General features: G+C 41.2%; 1 protein-coding gene across 1 annotated transcript in view; it reads right to left on the bottom strand.

Moving 5' to 3' along the window:
- LOC124266695 (coiled-coil domain-containing protein 177-like) overlaps positions 1–18,709 on the bottom strand; it is a 48,413-nt gene that overhangs the window by 28,293 nt on the left and 1,411 nt on the right. Inside the window, exons 2-8 of the mRNA XM_046701489.1 lie at positions 13,117–13,241; positions 9,687–9,801; positions 8,698–8,799; positions 6,246–6,342; positions 2,858–2,947; positions 2,140–2,338; positions 941–1,126 (exon numbers count right to left, since the gene is read on the bottom strand). Of these exons, the coding sequence (XP_046557445.1) occupies positions 941–1,126; positions 2,140–2,338; positions 2,858–2,947; positions 6,246–6,342; positions 8,698–8,799; positions 9,687–9,801; positions 13,117–13,241 (914 nt within the window). The remainder of the gene's footprint in view (positions 1–940; positions 1,127–2,139; positions 2,339–2,857; positions 2,948–6,245; positions 6,343–8,697; positions 8,800–9,686; positions 9,802–13,116; positions 13,242–18,709) is intronic.

The following is an 18,709-nucleotide window of genomic DNA, read 5'->3' as shown; positions in this document are numbered from 1 at the left end:
ACGTGACGTCACGCATGGATGGCCGGTCTAAGAAAACTCTCGTGTTGCCATTATTTTCTGCAAGCCATGCACGTTGTACACTCAGTTTTCGACAACATTCACATGCCAGAGAATCATCAACCGTTCTTCAATTTGAAATATCAGGTGTGTGAACTTCAGGTGTCAAAAAGCATGCAAGTAAGTTCAATGAGCACAAAGTGCAAGTGTCACGAGCGATACGTGACATCAAATGTCATGCAAAGTGATTTGCTACACGTTTATTTAGGGTTATTTTTATAATTCTCCAAATAACTTTTATTTTATGCAATTTTATGTTATGCACTTCTTTTTTCCATTAGTATATATACTAACTATTACCCAGAAGTACCGCGACAAATTGATTATTTCTAGATTTTACCTGGTCTAAGTGTTTGCTTGCAGAGTGCCTCCAGAGTACACTGGACAATGACCGATTGTTATCTGACTAGAAAACTCCTTAAAGGCACAATGTCACGTTTTTCGACAATATTTTGTCGGAGTTTGCCGAAGTGGTTTCAATCACAAGTTGCGTTAAAGGATATTCGTAAAGAGCTCTCCAAGGGACATAACTCTATGAGTTTTGTTTGAAATAATGTTTGGTCAGTAGAGGACGCGAGAGTCGATTTAATGCAACGTTGCATTAATTCATTTGAACTTTTTAATTTAATATTGTAGTCTAAATATATAATTTATTCCCGAAAAAATTATGTATTTAGACTACAAGATTAAATTAAAAAGATGCCTTGTTTGACACGTCATTGTATCCCAGTTTTGTAGATTGATGCTCATGCTGTTGATCACTGGATTGTCTTACGATTACTTACAGACTGTTGCCATATAGCTGTAATATTGCTGAGTGTGGCGTTTAACAACAAACAAACAAACCAACCAATGGGGCCCCTTGTAACATGTCTTCCATTACCTTCTTCATATGTCTGATTCGGTTCTCCTCTGCTAACAGAAGTCTCCTCCGTGTCTCGGCGACGTCACGGATCTGCAATTCCTCTCGCCTCTCGTCGTCCCATGCCAACCTTGCCTTCTCACGCTGGGCATACAGCTTTCTCTCGGTGATGCGCTTCTTCTTCATCAACTCCACAATTCGTTTATCCTGTTTCACAAAAATAGAAACAGTTTAACATCATGCAATTACCAACATTGTGAGTGAGTGAGTGAGTGAGTGAGTGAGTGAGTGAGTGAGTGTATGGCTAGTTCTTAGATGGGTGACCAACAGATAAATAATATCTAACCCTGCACTGATGCTCTTGTTATTGACCACTTGTTCAATCTTTTTTGAGTCAAGTTAGTTTAATTGCTAACTATGATTGTGGAAATATTCGCTTAGTCTCTTTACCAGGTACACACCAATTCTATTATCTGTATGCATCACCACTTGCACTTCCTTATGACCACAGTTGTTTGCACTGTAATCGCTCTTGAAAGATGACTGGTGTATGCCACGCGAAGTTTGCATTTGTACGATTTTCATTTTAAAAAAACCACCCAAAAAACAGCTAGAAACAAAACACTAACCACTGTGGGATGCAAGATGATAGTCAAAATTAATGGTCTACAGAGATTTTATCGACCTTCTTGAAAACCGTCAAAATCAAGAATGACGCCCCATGCACGTGTATGGGGCTACTGCGTAGTGCACGTGCATCCCACCCATGCAAATGTGTTTCGGGGTGGAGATAAAGAGAAATAGTGGTGCGTTCATAAAATGTCTGTTTTTTAAAAGTTTGTTAACACTTATACTTCCTATCCAAATTGAAAGTTTAAGTTCCCCTACTTGTTTTGAAATCTACATATAACAAAAATTCCCACCAAGAATTTGCATGACAAAGACTTTCTCCCTATTATGCCACCGCTCTTATATCTTGATAAAAGTGTACAAACGTTATGCTTTTGGGGGTCAACTTGCTCAAATTTGAATTTTCTCTTGAAGCATGACAAATCAGTTCACATTTCTCAATTCAACTACATCGTTATTTCTCAATGATCTGACCATGTCTGATAATTTGCATTTCAATATTTACTTTAAAATTTGAGATTTTAGGTGGGTCAAAACAGTCTTTATCTTGTCGAATCCACTCCATAATTTCCAAATAGCTAACAACTTACAGTTTCCGCTATTTTCACAGGTGATCTGGTTGTGTTGACCTTTGACCTTGTTGACCTTGTGGAGGTGTTACTTCGGGCAGACGTGTTATTTCGCGATGACCTGGGAATACTGGTTGCCGAGGTGTTTTTGGTTGCCGAGGTGTTTCTGGTTGCCGAGGTGTTTCTGGTTGCCGAGGAATTTCTTGAAGCACTGCGATTTCTAAGAACAGCAATAGTTGAAACATTGACTTTGCCAGATAGAAATAGCAATATGTTTATGGTTTTACCCACTTTAAATAGAGGGCTTTTTCTCAGTGTTCTTAACAAAAATTTGAAAATGTTGGTTGGTTTGAAAATGACTGTTGAGGACAGTTTGGATCTGAACCTTGTTGATGATCAATCAACTGCAGCAATCAATTTTGGCATCGATATGTTAGGAATATAGCTACAATCACACAATGCAGCAGATATTCCTTTCATGTACGAGTTGTTGCTTCATACATATTCAAGTGAGTGAGTGAGTGAGTGAGTGAGTTGAGTTTTACGCCAATCACATAGCCCGGTGCTCATTATGTCAATCACTGGTTTGTTTGGCCGTCACGCATGTGAATATTGCTAAGTGTGGTCTAAAAAACGAGTGAGTGAGTGAGTATGGTTGTACGCTGCTTTTAGCAATATTCCAGCAATAACATCGTGGGGACACCAAAAATGTCCCCAAACAACAAATACTTGTGCTTGCCTGACTGCTTTTGACTTGCCAGCTCGACCTTCCTTCCTAGAGAGCAGCTCCTGTTTGAGTTTGAGGCTTTCATGGTGCAGCTCTTCAGCTCTGTAACAGTGGTAGCAAACAAAATATTACCAATATTATTATTTATATATAAAGTATTTGACCACCCCCCTGCAAGTCATGTACAAATTTGCTGACCCCCTCCCTAGTAGATGTGTTCAAATTTGCTGACCCCCTCCCTAGTAGATGTGTACAAATATGCTGACCCCCTCCCTAGTAGATGTGTACAAATTTGCTGACCCCCTCCCTACTAGATGTGTTCAAATTTGCGGACCCCCTCCCTAGTAGATGTGTTCAAATTTGCTGACCCCTTCCCTAGTAGATGTGTACAAAGCAGCTGACCCTCCCTAGTAGATGTGTACAAATCAGCTGACCCTCCCTAGTAGATGTGTACAAATCTGCTGACCCTCCCCTAGTAGATGTGTACAAATCAGCTGACCCTCCCTAGTAGATGTGTACAAATTTGCTGACCCCCTCCCTAGTAGATGTGTACAAATTTGCTGACCCCTCCCTAGTAGATGTGTACAAATTTGCTGACCCCCTCCCTAGTAGATGTGTACAAATTTGCTGACCCCCTCCCTAGTAGATGTGTACAAATTTGCTGACCTCCTCCCTAGTAGATGTGTACAAATTTGCTGACCCCCTCCTAGTAGATGTGTACAAATTTGCTGACCCCTCCCTAGTAGATGTGTACAAATTTGCTGACCCTCCCTAGTAGATGTGTACAAATTTGCTGACCTCCCCCCTCCCTAGTAGATGTGTTCAAATTTGCTGACCCCCTCCCTAGTAGATGTGTACAAATAGATTGTTGACCTGACCTCCCTAGTAGATGTGTTCAAATTTGCTGACCCTCCCTAGTAGACCCTCCCTGACCCTCCCTAGATGTGTACAAATTTGCTGACCCCTCTCCCTAGTAGATGTGTACAAATCTGCTGACCCCCTCCCTAGTAGATGTGTACAAATCAGCTGACCCCCTCCCTAGTAGATGTGTACAAATTTGCTGACTCCACAACCTCTCTCTATTAAAAATCATCATCACACAACTAGCCATAAATTATGAATGGTCCCTAAGGACAAAGGTTGTGCAGGTGAAGATAGCAGTCTTGATTGTTTAAGGAGACTCCATGAGACAGTTGACATAAAGTTGAAAAGAACAACAGCATATCTGAACTATTCCTAAAAACGATTATGAGAGGACCTGTCACCATACAGAGCTGAAGGAACAATTCCTGACCTGACCAACAAGTACCATATTTTAACACGCGACCTTCAGTTCTCCGGGCGGATGCTCTAACCACTACACCATGGAGGTGGTTACATCCAGGATCAGAACGTATATGAATCATAATTCAATTCATAACTTCCTAGAGATTGCCTTCAAATGTATGTGAATGCTCTCATCATACACCTTTCCATTTACTTAATAAGTAAACCTTCACAGTCCAACTCAAAAAGTAAATATATTAATGCACAATCTACAATATAAGTACAAGTAGTCCTTTGAAGTTGTGTCTAAGGAGGTGAATCGTGTTGCACTTGTTGGTGGCGTGTGGTCTTGTGTAGAGAGCTCTTGGATGGGTGACCGTGCTTGACTCCTGAGAGCTCAATGTCAGTCCTGCCCCACAACGAAGCACATGTGACATATGTGGCCTGACCTTAGGCAAATGAGTTTGCTCAAAACTGCCAGCAGTGAATGGGTACCCGGTGGGACAAGTCATATCACTGTTAGCCTTCTAGCACCTCACATTCAGCTTGGGTTAAGCAGGGTACAAATGACTTAACGCTTTGAGCATGCACAAGTTGATATGGTTGCTTGTATGACCATTTCCCTGTATCAAATTTGTTTGTTGTTTAATGCCGCACTCAGCAATATTCCAGCTATGTGGTAGTGGTTTGTAAATAATCGAGTCAGACAATCCAAACGATCCCGTTAGTTGCCTCTTACAACAAGCATGGGTTGCTGAAAACCAATTCTAACCCGGATCTTCACAGGTCCAATGATAAGTACATACAGCCAGTCAACATGGCAGCCATAAGCACAGCCACAATACCATACTGATAAGCTTCCCATCCTTCCTCGAAAGTCAAAACAGGAAGACATGACCGGGAACAGTATCTGTAGTTAGTGAATGTGGTTGTACACAGCTTTTAGCATTACCCATCCATATTGTTGCTTGGCACAAAACATGGGCTGGATACAGTTGCTTTATAATTTTCCATGGCTAATAATATTATTTGGATGAGGATCAATCACCATGAGACAGCCCATAGCTATGCGTGGTGCCAGTCAAAATCAAGTTCATTTCTGATGCTCATAGGGAGCAGCATGGAGATAGTGAGTGAGTGAGTGAGTTTAATTTTAAGCCGCACTCAGCAATATTCCAGCTATATGGCGGCGGTCTGTAAATAATCGAGTCTGGACCAGACAATCCAGTGATCAACAGCATGAGCATCGATCTGCGCAATTGGGAACCGATGACATGTGTCAACCAAGTCAGCGAAACTGACCACCCGATCCCGTTAATCGCCTCTTACGACAAGATAGTCGCCTTTTTATGGCAAGCACATGGGTTGCTGAAGACCTATTCTACCCCGGATCTTCACGGAGTAACAGCATTTCCCTGTATCACTATCAGATTTGTTTGTTGTTTAACACCGTACTCAGCAATATTCCAGCTCTGTGGCAGTAGTCTGTAAATAATCCAGTCTGGTCCAGACAATCCTGTGATCAACAGCATGAGCATCAATCTACACAACTGTGATACAATTACGTGTCAACTAAGTCAGCAAGCCTGACCAACAGACCACCTCTTACGACAAGCATAGGTTGCTGAAACCCAAATCATCATGGACCTTCACAGCATCCTTGTATAAAAGAAACAAGATGGCTATGCCAGGTGTTCTTTTTACGGTGTTCACATTAACGCACAAACCTGAGTGTTTCACGCAAATAAATCTACATTTCACGCACAATATTTTCTTCCTGCGTGTTCCGCACGCAAAGTGTTTTATGTTCTTGGAACAAGTAACCGAAAATCATATTTTGCCCAAGGAAACAACAAATTAAATAAAGTTTCTCTCAGCTAATTTGACTTGCAAATGATGACAACATGCTCTAAAATGGAAGGAAATGACTTCCAAACTTCAAAATATTTACAGGGTGACCCCGTACCCTGCTAGAGACCTCGCTGCTTTCTGGCTGGGGCATACGCCTGCTGTGCATGCACATGCAAGATTCTTGGGGCTATGCGTTTTAGGAACGCAAAGCTTTTTTTTCTACCGCAAACACTGGTTTAATAAAATCGCAACAATAAGCTGTCCCTGATGTTCGTGATCTCACCTGTTCTGGACATCCTTGGTCGTGAGTCGCTTGTGGCCTACCGATGTTGCCCAGGCAGTCCTCTGTCTCTGTAGCGATCCCTTGTCAAAACCAACACCTAGAAATAAACATAATCTTAACTTACAAAGCTTTCAAAGATAACACTGCTTTTTTTCTTGAAACATCTTGTTTATATTGTTTCAGATATTTTACAAACACAATAACATGTGTAGGCTGAAATTTCCCAGTTTAGCTGGAAAAATTTGAATAAAAAAATGCGATAATGGTAAGGGAGGTAATCACTACAACAGATATGACTCACCCATGTTGACCCCGACTGTGTTTCTGCTTGTCTCGGAATAACACAAGTGTGTCATGAATGATTTATGAGGTAAGGGAGGTAATCACTACAACAGACATGACTCCCCAGTGTTGACCCCGACTGTGTTTCTGCTTGTCTCGGAATAACACAAGTGTGTCATGAATGATTTATGAGGTAAGGGAGGTAATCACTACAACAGACATGACTCCCCAGTGTTGATCCTGACTGTGTTTCTGCTTGTCTCGAATAACACAAGTGTGTCATGAATGATGAATGAGGTAAGGGAGGTAATCACTACAACAGACATGACTCCCCAGTGTTGACCCGACTGTGTTTCTGCTTGTCTCGAATAACACGAGTGTGTCATGAATGATTTATGAGGTAAGGGAGGTAATCACTACAACAGACATGACTCACCAGTGTTGACCCTGACTGTGTTTCTGCTTGTCTCGGAATAACACAAGTGTGTCATGAATGATTTATGAGGTAAGGGAGGTAATCACTACAACAGACATGACTCCCCAGTGTTGACCCTGACTGTGTTTCTGCTTGTCTCAGAATAACACAAGTGTGTCATGAATGATTTATGAGGTAAGGGAGGTAATCACTACAACAGACATGACTCACCAGTGTTGACCCCGACTGTGTTTCTGCTTGTCTCAGAATAACACAAGTGTGTCATGAATGATTTATGAGGTAAGGGAGGTAATCACTACAACAGACATGACTCACCAGTGTTGACCCTGACTGTGTTTCTGCTTGTCTCGAATAACACAAGTGTGTCATGAATGATTTATGAGGTAAGGGAGGTAATCACTACAACAGACATGACTCCCCAGTGTTGATCCAGACTGTGTTTCTGCTTGTCTCGGAATAACACAAGTGTGTCATGAATGATTTATGAGGTAAGGGAGGTAATCACTACAACAGACATGACTCCCCAGTGTTGATCCCCGACTGTGTTTCTGCTTGTCTCGAATAAGAATAACACAAGTGGGAGGTAATCACTAGCAGACATGACTCACCAGTGTTTGACCCGACTGTCATGAATGATTTATGAGGTAAGGGAGGTAATCACTACAACAGACATGACTCCCCAGTGTTGATCCAGACTGTGTTTCTGCTTGTCTCGGAATAACACAAGTGTGTCATGAATGATTTATGAGGTAAGGGAGGTAATCACTACAACAGACATGACTCCCCAGTGTTGATCCTGACTGTGTTTCTGCTTGTCTCGAATAACACAAGTGTGTCATGAATGATTTATGAGGTAAGGGAGGTAATCACTACAACAGACATGACTCCCCAGTGTTGACCCCGACTGTGTTTCTGTTTCTGCTTGTCTCGAATAACACAAGTGTGTCATGAATGATTTATGAGGTAAGGGAGGTAATCACTACAACAGACATGACTCCCCAGTGTTGACCCCGACTGTGTTTCTGCTTGTCTCGGAATAACACAAGTGTGTCATGAATGATTTATGAGGTAAGGGAGGTAATCACTACAACAGACATGACTCCCCAGTGTTGATCCTGACTGTGTTTCTGCTTGTCTCGGAATAACACAAGTGTGTCATGAATGATTTATGAGGTAAGGGAGGTAATCACTACAACAGACATGACTCCCCAGTGTTGATCCTGACTGTGTTTCTGCTTGTCTCGGAATAACACAAGTGTGTCATGAATGATTTATGAGGTAAGGGAGGTAATCACTACAACAGACATGACTCCCCAGTGTTGATCCCGACTGTGTTTCTGCTTGTCTCGGAATAACACAAGTGTGTCATGAATGATTTATGAGGTAAGGGAGGTAATCACTACAACAGACATGACTCCCCAGTGTTGATCCAGACTGTGTTTCTGCTTGTCTCGGAATAACACAAGTGTGTCATGAATGATTTATGAGGTAAGGGAGGTAATCACTACAACAGACATGACTCCCCAGTGTTGACCCTGACTGTGTTTCTGCTTGTCTCGGAATAACACAAGTGTGTCATGAATGATTTATGAGGTAAGGGAGGTAATCACTACAACAGACATGACTCCCCAGTGTTGACCCCGACTGTGTTTCTGCTTGTCTCGGAATAACACAAGTGTGTCATGAATGATTTATGAGGTAAGGGAGGCAATCACTACAACAGACATGACTCACCCGTGTTGACCCCGACTGTGTTTCTGTTTGTTCCAGCAGTGTTGTAGTGTGGCTCTGTAGCAATGATCCGATATCTCTCCTCTCGACACAACTGAAGTTTACCTGCAGCAGTAGAGTTGTTACAATTTAGTCACACTTTTGTCGCAATTAGGGACCGTTCATAATTTATGGCTAGGAGTGGTTATGATGATTTTCATGGAGAAGCATGTACAATGTGAGTGACCCCCTTCCCCCCCCTCTAAAATTATGTACAAGGTATGTGATCCCACCCCTGCATGTCATGTACAAAATCCGTGACCCTCTCCCCTTCCCATATTTTTAAGCATATTTTTGTCATATTATTATGTACAAAATGCTGACCCCCACTAGTACATGTGTACAAAATTGATGATGCCCCACCTCCCCAGAACAAAATGGGGAACAGACAAAAAAACACCCCCCCCCACACACCTCCATCCATAAATTCTGAACAGTCCCTTAACCAGATCCCTTCATAAATTCGTCTTTCATCATTCATGATCACAAGATTCACACATTCATCTGTTTTTAAAAGGGGTGTGTTTTTACCCAAATTTGGATGTTGAGCAAAATGGCATATATCCAATCCTGGCAGGATAATAGCCATCACTCTTTATATTAAGCATCTGGCTTGGGTGGGTTTGGAGCCTGGATATTGCGCTAAATCCACACCGGCAGCAAGCTCATAGAGCAAGATTATTATTACCCCAAAAACTCAAGCTGCCTGTGAGGCGATAGCTGACTACTGAGTTTGGTTTTACGCCGCTTTTAGCAATATTCCAGCAACATCACGGCGGGGACACCAGAAATGGGCTTCACACATTGTACCCATGTGGGGATTCGAACCCGGGTCTTTGGCGTGACGAGCCAACGCTTTAACCACTAGGCTACCCCACCACCCTGTGAGGCAATAGAAGGTTAACAGTCATGACCTATCTAACTGGGTGCCTCGTTTTCTTGTCTCTACTTACGGACTCTGGCCTGCTCGTGTTCGTCATAGATGTTGTAGATGGTGCGGAGGGGGATGTCCTGGGGTAGCAGCTCCTCCTGGAACTCTGCTAGAGGCTTGTACAGCAGGTCCACTGGCTGAGGGATGAGGAGGCGAGGCTCATTTCATATACAAAATACATATCATGTATCTTATTATCAAATGCCTTCAGTGATTACATTATCTAACTGTACATCTTTTACCATAGCAACTGTATACCAGAGTTGAGAACTGATTATAATCTCATAATTTATTTTATTGGTTTATTAAAACCGTTTAATCATTGAAAATAATTGGTTGGTACCATATGTCAAATTTTTCAAAAGTCAATCTTAATAGCAAAAAAGTGTTAAAAACTACTTGCATTCAGAAAACTACCTAGAGATAATGAGCAGAGTTGTTATCACGTGATCTGACGTCATAGTAGCCGGTCGACTTGCAGCTAATCGCTCTTAACGTGTAGACAGACAATAACACCCATGAAAAGGTTGAATTTTTGCTCAATTGCCTTACACATATTCATCCATACCAATATGAGCATGTGGTCAGTGTTTCTGTTATCCGGTATATATCAGACTTTGACCGGTACAAAGTTAGAATGTCAGGTAGTTCAAAGGCTGTTAGTAATCGTGTCCAGCAAATTTTAAAATAAAATATCCAATTACCTCTATTAATTTTATTTCTCCACGAAAAAGATTTTTTTACAATGACATTGAGGTATTGTAAAAAAATAAATAGCAGTTTTGGAAAACTCCAGGCTAAAAATAGCGGCATTGACGCATTGCGATGCCCTATACATTTCTGATTGGTTGTTTGGGCACAAGGTCTCGCGCACAATGAAAAGCGTGATCACTTGACTGGTATAATTTACAAATGACCGGTATTTGAAAAGCTAGCCTGTCACAATGTCCAGCTGTAAAAATGCCAGTGGAAACAGTGGCGGTTAGTCAAAATAAGCATGACAGCATCGAAGATTGCCAGGAGGAACTGTCAAGTGAAGGCAATCAATCTGATGTCAACACTGAAACTAGTAAACACAGATTGGTAAGTTTTCTAATTTGACCGTTTATAGAATTTGGAAATTTTAACTATAAATTGTAATATGTTTATACTTATCCTATCTCAAGTCATGGATACTCTCTCTTCAATTCGACCTGCTGATTGGAAACTAACTGCAATTATTTTATAAAATCCTAGGCCTTGCCCGTCCATACGTCCATGCACTCCTTGCTGCCCCTTTATCATAAGGATGCCCGCGGTGACTCCTGGGAAGCATGCAGCATGCTCCACTACCTGCTCACATTGTTCTTGGAGCAACGTAAATAACCTGAGTAGTGAGGAGGCTGGGCATCCATCGCTTGAGATAGGATAAGTACATAAATAAACTATTTATTATTAAAATTTCCAGGAGGAGGTGCAGTGTCCGTGAGCGCCGGGCCAGGAAAAGACGTAGTAAGAGACAGCCCAAGATCCGTAGAAGACGATTTGAAGAATGGGTACGATCGCACGGGTCCTAACCAAAAGGGCCACATGACAAAAAGGCCCTAATGCGGAAAAGTCAAAAGGGCCTCAAGAAAGTCAAAAGGGCCCGTCCAAAACGTCCTCAGACCCCTACTCAAAAGGGCCCCATATCAAAAATTTATATTAACATTTTTTTTTAAAGGTGTATTATAGTAAAAGGTTATACATCTATACAATGTATACCTTATACATACTAGCTATGATTGTAATAGCTATTTTTCAACATTTGAGGTGAGGTGAAATTGGATTTAATGTCGTGCTTGAGAATATTTCGCTCATATGACGACGTGCATGCGTGTGTATGTGTATGTGCAGCTGCTTGTACTAGCCCAGACTAAAGCTGGTTTTATAGTGCTAGCCCACTGAGATACCATGCCGCAGTGAAGCATGAATATCCCACTCAGACACATTATACTGACTCTGAGCCGACCAGACCTTGTTGTACCCATTAATGCCGGGTGCCAGGCAGGGACCAACAAGTACCATATTTTAACGTCTTTTGGTATGACGCTGTCGAGTTCGAACCCGCAACCTTTTCACTCTCCGGGCGGACGCTCTAACCACTACACCACGGAGGCAGTTTCAATATTTGAAAGAAGCATTTGCTGATATAGACAGACAGATTGTTTAGTTCTCAGACAAAGTATTTTGTTACTTAGACAAAATAAATAACCATCACATACATCTATTCTTTGTCATCAGTTTCTTTCAAATATTGAAAAAATATCTCATTAAAACAGAACTAGTATGTACATTGTATAGATGTATAACCTTTCACTATAATACACTTTTAAAAATAGATGTTATGATATTTTTTATATGGGGCCCTTTTGACTTTTTGATGCAGCCCTTTTGACTTTTCCATTTTGGGGCCCTTTTGTCATGCGGCCCTTTTGACCTGTTCCCCGATCGCACGAACGGGGATGATTCCCAGATGAACGAGGAGGTGGTAGAACAGGGTTCCAATCTGTCTGATTCGAAGAAAGGTCCAAGATAAGGGGGTTCGGCGGAGGAGCTGGTAAGTCAAGTTTCCCACCAAGTTTCGCCCAATCAGAAGGGGAATTCGCTGAATGGGACAACAGCATGCTTGTGGTGAGATCCTGTAAGTCAGGTGTTTTCTCTTGAGTCGCAGACAACAACACGGGACTCAACGGAGCGGTTAGGAGATGGCGATTCATTGGGACCCAGAAGACAACGCAGGTTCTCAGACAAGTAGGAATCAGAGGAGATTTAAAAAAAAATCCTCTCTCCGATGTTGGTATGAGGGAATGACGAGCAGTCCTAGTCGGACGTGCTTCTTGGCCTCTTAGAGGGAGAAGGGCCATGTTCATCAGCGTGCTTCCTAGAATCCCTATCCGGCAGACAACGGGAACCAACCCTCTTGTAAGCTGTGAAAGCTTCGTCAGACAGGTGCTTACACTGCTCGCAACGCCGCTCCCAAATTCAAAAACCTACACAATCCACACACAAAGTATGGGGGTCTGCTGTAGAAAACATTTTTGCATTGGCGCGAAACCTTCCTCTTCCAAGAAATTATCAGTTTTCCCATGTTGACGATTGGGATGATTGCAGTATACGCCCACACACCAGTGTGACAAGAAAGAGAATGACTAAGGAGATGGTCACGTGAGCAGGTAGTGGTGCATGCTGCATGCTTCCCAGGAGTCACCCCAGGCAGCATGGAGTGAGTGGGTGTATGGAAAAGTGACGCCTAGGATTTTATTTGCAGTTTGTTTCCCCTCAGCAGGTCGAATTGAAGAGAGAGAGTACAAGACGTGAGATAGGATAAGTTTAAAATTTTATTATTATTATTAATGTACCTTTGAAGCAGAGGATTAATGCCTCACTGTCAACATAAAAGCACAGAAAAATAGGTATCAAAACCAACTTACCTTTACAGAAAACCGAGAGCAAGCCTCCAGCGACCTTGGACTTGACAGCACATACTTGCTATCTTCAAACTGAGGGTCTTCAAAGTTATTAAGATCAATCTTAATGGGTAGATAAGGTGAGGTAGCTGGAAAAAACAAAACTAATGACAGTTTCTTTTCATCCTTTTTAAGACAGACAGTTCCATTTTATATAAATACATTCACAATGTGAACAATTGTTAGGGACTGATATTGATATCTGAGATTGAGTGACTTTTGTTTTATGCCACACTCAGCAATATTCCAGTTAAATGGCGGCAATCTGTAAATAATCAAGTCTGGACCAGACAATCCAGTGATCAACAGCACAAGCATTGATCTACACAGTTGTGATGCGATGATAGATATGTGTCAACCAATGCAGCGAGTCTGACCACAGGATCCCGTTAGTTGCCTGTTACCATTGACATCTGAACGTCAGGGCTGGTTGTGCTTTAGGGGTCAGACATTTCTCTAACCGAACACAAAAACAATTACAATATTTTTCAGTTTTGCTTAACATGCTTAATTCAGAGTGACATCTGTGAAGAATCACATTTAAGTTCAGCTGCTCAAGACATCCTCTGCACCTATTAATTTTAAATCTTAAAAGTCATATTAATGATAATTAACGAATAATTAACAGGACAGGCAATATGAGAAACAATCCGAGCTCGTTGGCCTGGTCTGACTGTGATCAGCAACACACACAATAGTTTATGTTTCTGCATTGAAGCCACCTTTCTCCACAACTCATATAAGATTGCTTGGATTAATTTGTTAATACTAATAGATAGATAAGCCTGTTAACGTTAACCCTAATGTTGCCTAATCTCAATCATGATCATTCTGAATGACAATCGTCAGTTCATTATCAGTAATCACTAATCATGTGCTGCTCTTCCCACGAACCAGTGTTGGCAGGTCTTAAAATCAGCTATATATTTAGTCACTGGCATAACACCTCCTTTCTTGGCCACTGCCTGAAGTCAACTACCTGTGCCCTTCAATCAGTCTAGTCCACTCTGTGCAGCCCAAGCCCATCTATTGTCTTTCTATTACAGTCCAGGTGTTATCAGGTCAGCTGCACTCTAATAGCCTTATCATCAAACCTAACTTGTATCAGGTCTTATTTGTTGGTGTAGGACCATTTCCCACACAGACAATTGCCCACATGATAATTTCCCATCAGTTGAGTGACAATTCCCCACACAGACATTTCCCCATCACTTGAGTGACAATTCCCTACACAGACATTTCCCCATCACCTAAGTGACAATTCCCTACACAGACATTTCCCCATCACTTGAGTGACAATTCCCCACACAGACATTTCCCCATCACTTGAGTGACAATTCCCAACACAGACATTTCCCCATCACCTAAGTGACAATTCCCTACACAGACATTTCCCCATCACTTGAATGACAATTCCCCACACAGACATTTCCCCATCACTTGAGTGACAATTCCCCACACAGACATTTCCCCATCACTTGAGTGACAATTCCCTACACAGACATTTCCCCATCACTTGAGTGACAATTGCCCACACAGACATTTCCCCACCAGACAATTTCCCATCAGTTGAGTGACAATTCCCCACACAGATATTCCCTGCCAGACAATTTCCCATCACCTGAGTGAAAATTCCCCATCGCCTAAGTGACATTTCCCTACACAGACATTTCCCCATCACCTAAGTGACAATTCCCCACAGACATTTCCCCATCACTTGAGTGACAATTCCCTACACAGACATTTCCCCATCACTTGAGTGACAATTCCCTACACAGACATTTCCCCATCACCTAAGTGACAATTCCCACACAGACATTTCCCCAGACAATTTCCCATCAGTTGAGTGACAATTCCCCACCTGATATTCCCCAGACAATTTCCCCATCACCTGAGTGACACCCCCATCCCCTTAGTGACAATTCCCCACACAGACATTTCCCCATCACCTGAGTGCCCACACAGATATTCCCTGCCAGACAATTTCCCATCACCTGAGTGACAATTCCCCATCCCCTTAGTGACAATTCCCCACACAGACATTTCCCCATCACCTGAGTGACAATTGCCCACACAGACATTTCCCCACCAGACAATTTCCCATCAGTTGAGTGACAATTCCCCACACAGATATTCCCTGCCAGACAATTTCCCATCACCTGAGTGACAATTCCCCATCCCCTTAGTGACAATTCCCCACCAGACATTTCCCCATCACATGAGTGACAATTCTCAACAAAGACAATTTCCTATCACTGGAGTGACAATTGCCCACACCTTAGGTTTTCTTATGATTAGTGTTCCTCAGTTCTGGGGAAGTAGTTGCCATGGTTACAAGACAATTACTGTTGTATTTCTAAATACTTTAAATTGAGGTGAGCTCCTTTCTTAGCAATAATGTCTTTGTTGTTTTAACCGTCTGGAGCAAAGGAGGACGTTATGTTGTTTTTGAATTAATCTTTTATTTAGGTGATGATATTTTAAATGTTCATCTAACGGTTTAACACACTACTGATTTAACTGAGATGAGAGGGATAATGTATCCTCTGTTAGGATGATGATGTTTTGAATATTTATTGAACAATTATAAGGTATAAAGGAGAGGAAATCTGACTGTGTTGAAGGCGATAGAACATCTACAGAAGGATGCAGCGAAAGTAATGACAATATTGACTCAACCAGCATCAAGTATGGCGTTCCACAGGGTACGGCCCTTGGGCCAGTCCTGTTCACATTGTACATAACAGAGCTCGGAAGTGTAATTGATGAGCAACGTGTGAATCGTCATCACCATGCAGATCATGCACAGGTGTACAGATGCTACATTCCTGACAAGGAACAAACAGCTATTGCCTCGAAAGACATGTCCCAATGCTCTGTCAGTATCAAGTCCTAGATGCTAGTAAATAAACTAAAATCGAATAACAGCATGACCGCATCTATTCTCCTGGGTGCAGTGAAACGGAGGGATCTGCGTACTATTTATTCCTTCGAGTTCGACAACTCACATATTCCTTTCGCTGATCAAGTCAGAGATCTTGGTGCAATCCTAGCCTCAGATTTGTCACTTGACAATCATGTCTCTAATCTAGTTAAGACCTGCTTCATCTCACGCCGGAACATTGGCAATATCTGTCAATACCTGACAACTGAAACAGCAACAACTCTTGTTCGATCCCTTGTCATGAGCAGACTTGACTACTGCAACTGTCTGTTGGCCGGTGCAACCAAGTCTCAGATAGAAAAGCTACAAAGAGTAAAGAACGCAGCCCGCATTGTGACAAGATCCAGGAACAATGATCATATCAATCCTATTCTATACTTTCTACACCGGTTGCCTGTGGATTTCAGAATTCAGTTTAAACTTCTCTGCCTTGTCTTCTGCAGTCTGTCTGGAACTGCCCCTACATATTTATCCAGTCTTCTATCTCTGTACAAGCCTTCTCATTCACTCTGTTCACAAGATAAAAATCTGCTTGTTGTCCCTAAAACAAGAACAGTGCAGTATGGACACAGATCCTTTGCCAATCCAGCACCAGAATCTCAGGGACTGTACTGACTTTGTCACATTCAAATCACAGTTAAAACCACATTTGTTCAGGACAGCCTTTTCAAATATCACTGTGTAATTTGGTACATTCTATCTCTGCTTTCAGCATGGATTGCATGGATACCAGCACATTATAAATGTGTTATGACGATGATATTGCACCAAGATGACAATGGTCAACCTCCCTCCAAGAGTATCAAGAAAGCAACCAAATATCACAAACAACGCCTCAAGAACCTTTGTGTTGCATATAGTGCTGGACAGAAATCCCTGGATCAGTTCCTGATGTCCATTTCAAAGAACATTTGTCTTGGCTGAATGAAAGAATGTGTAATTGTAATCATTGTTATCACCTGTGTGTCGGATACCTTATCTATCTATGTATTAAAGAATGTGAAATATATCCCAAAGCGAGCTGAATTAGACGGTCTAAGGTGATTTCTGACCATGACACTGCTTCGTGTATATATCAACACTATTTAACACTGTCATCAACACTATTTTTGTAGGAAACACTTGATATTTTGTGTGAAATAGATGAATATATCCAATATCACTAAAGGTTAGTAAAACTTTAAATGATATTAAAGATAAAATTTACGTTTTTGCCTTACATAGTTGAAAACCCTATAAAAGTGTCTGATACTGACAATTAAACTTGACATACTGATACTGATTATTGTTAAGAGATGTGAAAGAATGAATAAATATATAATAAAAAGGTCAATATCACTTTTGTTGTTATTTATATCCTTGTGTATTCGGTTTTCGGTCATGTAAGGATTGTCGACCAACATAACATTAAGTGCATAAATAAATCAATAATAAACAAACCTACCTTGTTTGTTTGTTATTTATTATGATATTCAAATATTTGTGAGGATTAACCTTATAGGTATTTCACCACGGCTATGAGCCTCGTAGTTAAGCTGCATAAAAAGATCCTGAATCGCGGGAAGTGGCGTCATCTGTTTTACGTTCACTTCATTGGTTCTCCGTGAAACAGAAATCTAATAGCAGTATTAAGTGCTATGCTGATATTTTTATAATATAAAGTTAATAAACATCCAGTCCAAAAAGAATATTTGTAATAGTTCCAATAATAATGATTAGAAACAATGGTCGTAATAATTTCATGTCAGAGTTAATCATGATAAGACTTAAGCTAGTTACATCACATGTCAGGCATGTTTCACTCCTCGGTTCGTGATTTCGATTAAGTGGCACCAAAACTCATCAGAAGATCTCACTACACATAAGGAGGTGCACAGCTTGAGAGTGGACCCTAATGACAGCATCAGGATGAGTACACTGGGCCCATGACACAGAAATATATTAATTGCAGTTTCGAAAATTAAATGAGTATTTTGGAAAATCGTAATAAGAGATGACCCTATCCAGTTTCCATGTATTTTTCTACGACGGCAACGCCACGTGACAAGTCATGGGATAATAATACGTCATACTATAAACAAGCAGACGACGCTATACTGAAAAGGTGGAGCTGACGATATTTTAGATATAGCATTTTGATTATCCTTGTGTATTCGGTTTTCGGTCATGTAAGGATTGCCGACCAACGTAACATAAAGTGCATGAATAAATCGATAATAAACAAACCTACCTCGTTTGTTTGTTATTTATTTATGATATTCAAATATCTGGCGTATTAACCTCGTTTCACCCGCGCAACAGGCCTCATAGTTAAAACTTTCGCATTAGATGCGTGAATCACGAGAGTGGCGTCATCTGTCGTTTCGTTCACTTCATTGGTTCTCCAGAAAAACAGAAATCTAGGAGTGCAGTATTAAGTGCTATGCTGATATTTTTATAATATTAAAGTTGACAAACATCCAGTCCAAAAGAATATTTGTAATAGTTCCAATAATAATTATTAGAAACTATGGTGCGTAATAATTTCATGTCAAAGTTAATCATGATAAGACTTTGCTAGTTACATCACATGTCCAGACATGTTTCACTCCTCGATTCAGCCTGACAAAGGGC

This window comes from Haliotis rubra, unplaced genomic scaffold (genome assembly GCF_003918875.1).
Source record: "Haliotis rubra isolate DU_JTF1 unplaced genomic scaffold, ASM391887v1 Scf1272, whole genome shotgun sequence".
Classification (NCBI taxonomy): Eukaryota; Metazoa; Mollusca; class Gastropoda; order Lepetellida; family Haliotidae; genus Haliotis; species Haliotis rubra.
The sequence above is the reverse complement of the archived record's forward strand: the minus strand, read 5'-3'. Positions and strand labels throughout refer to the sequence as shown.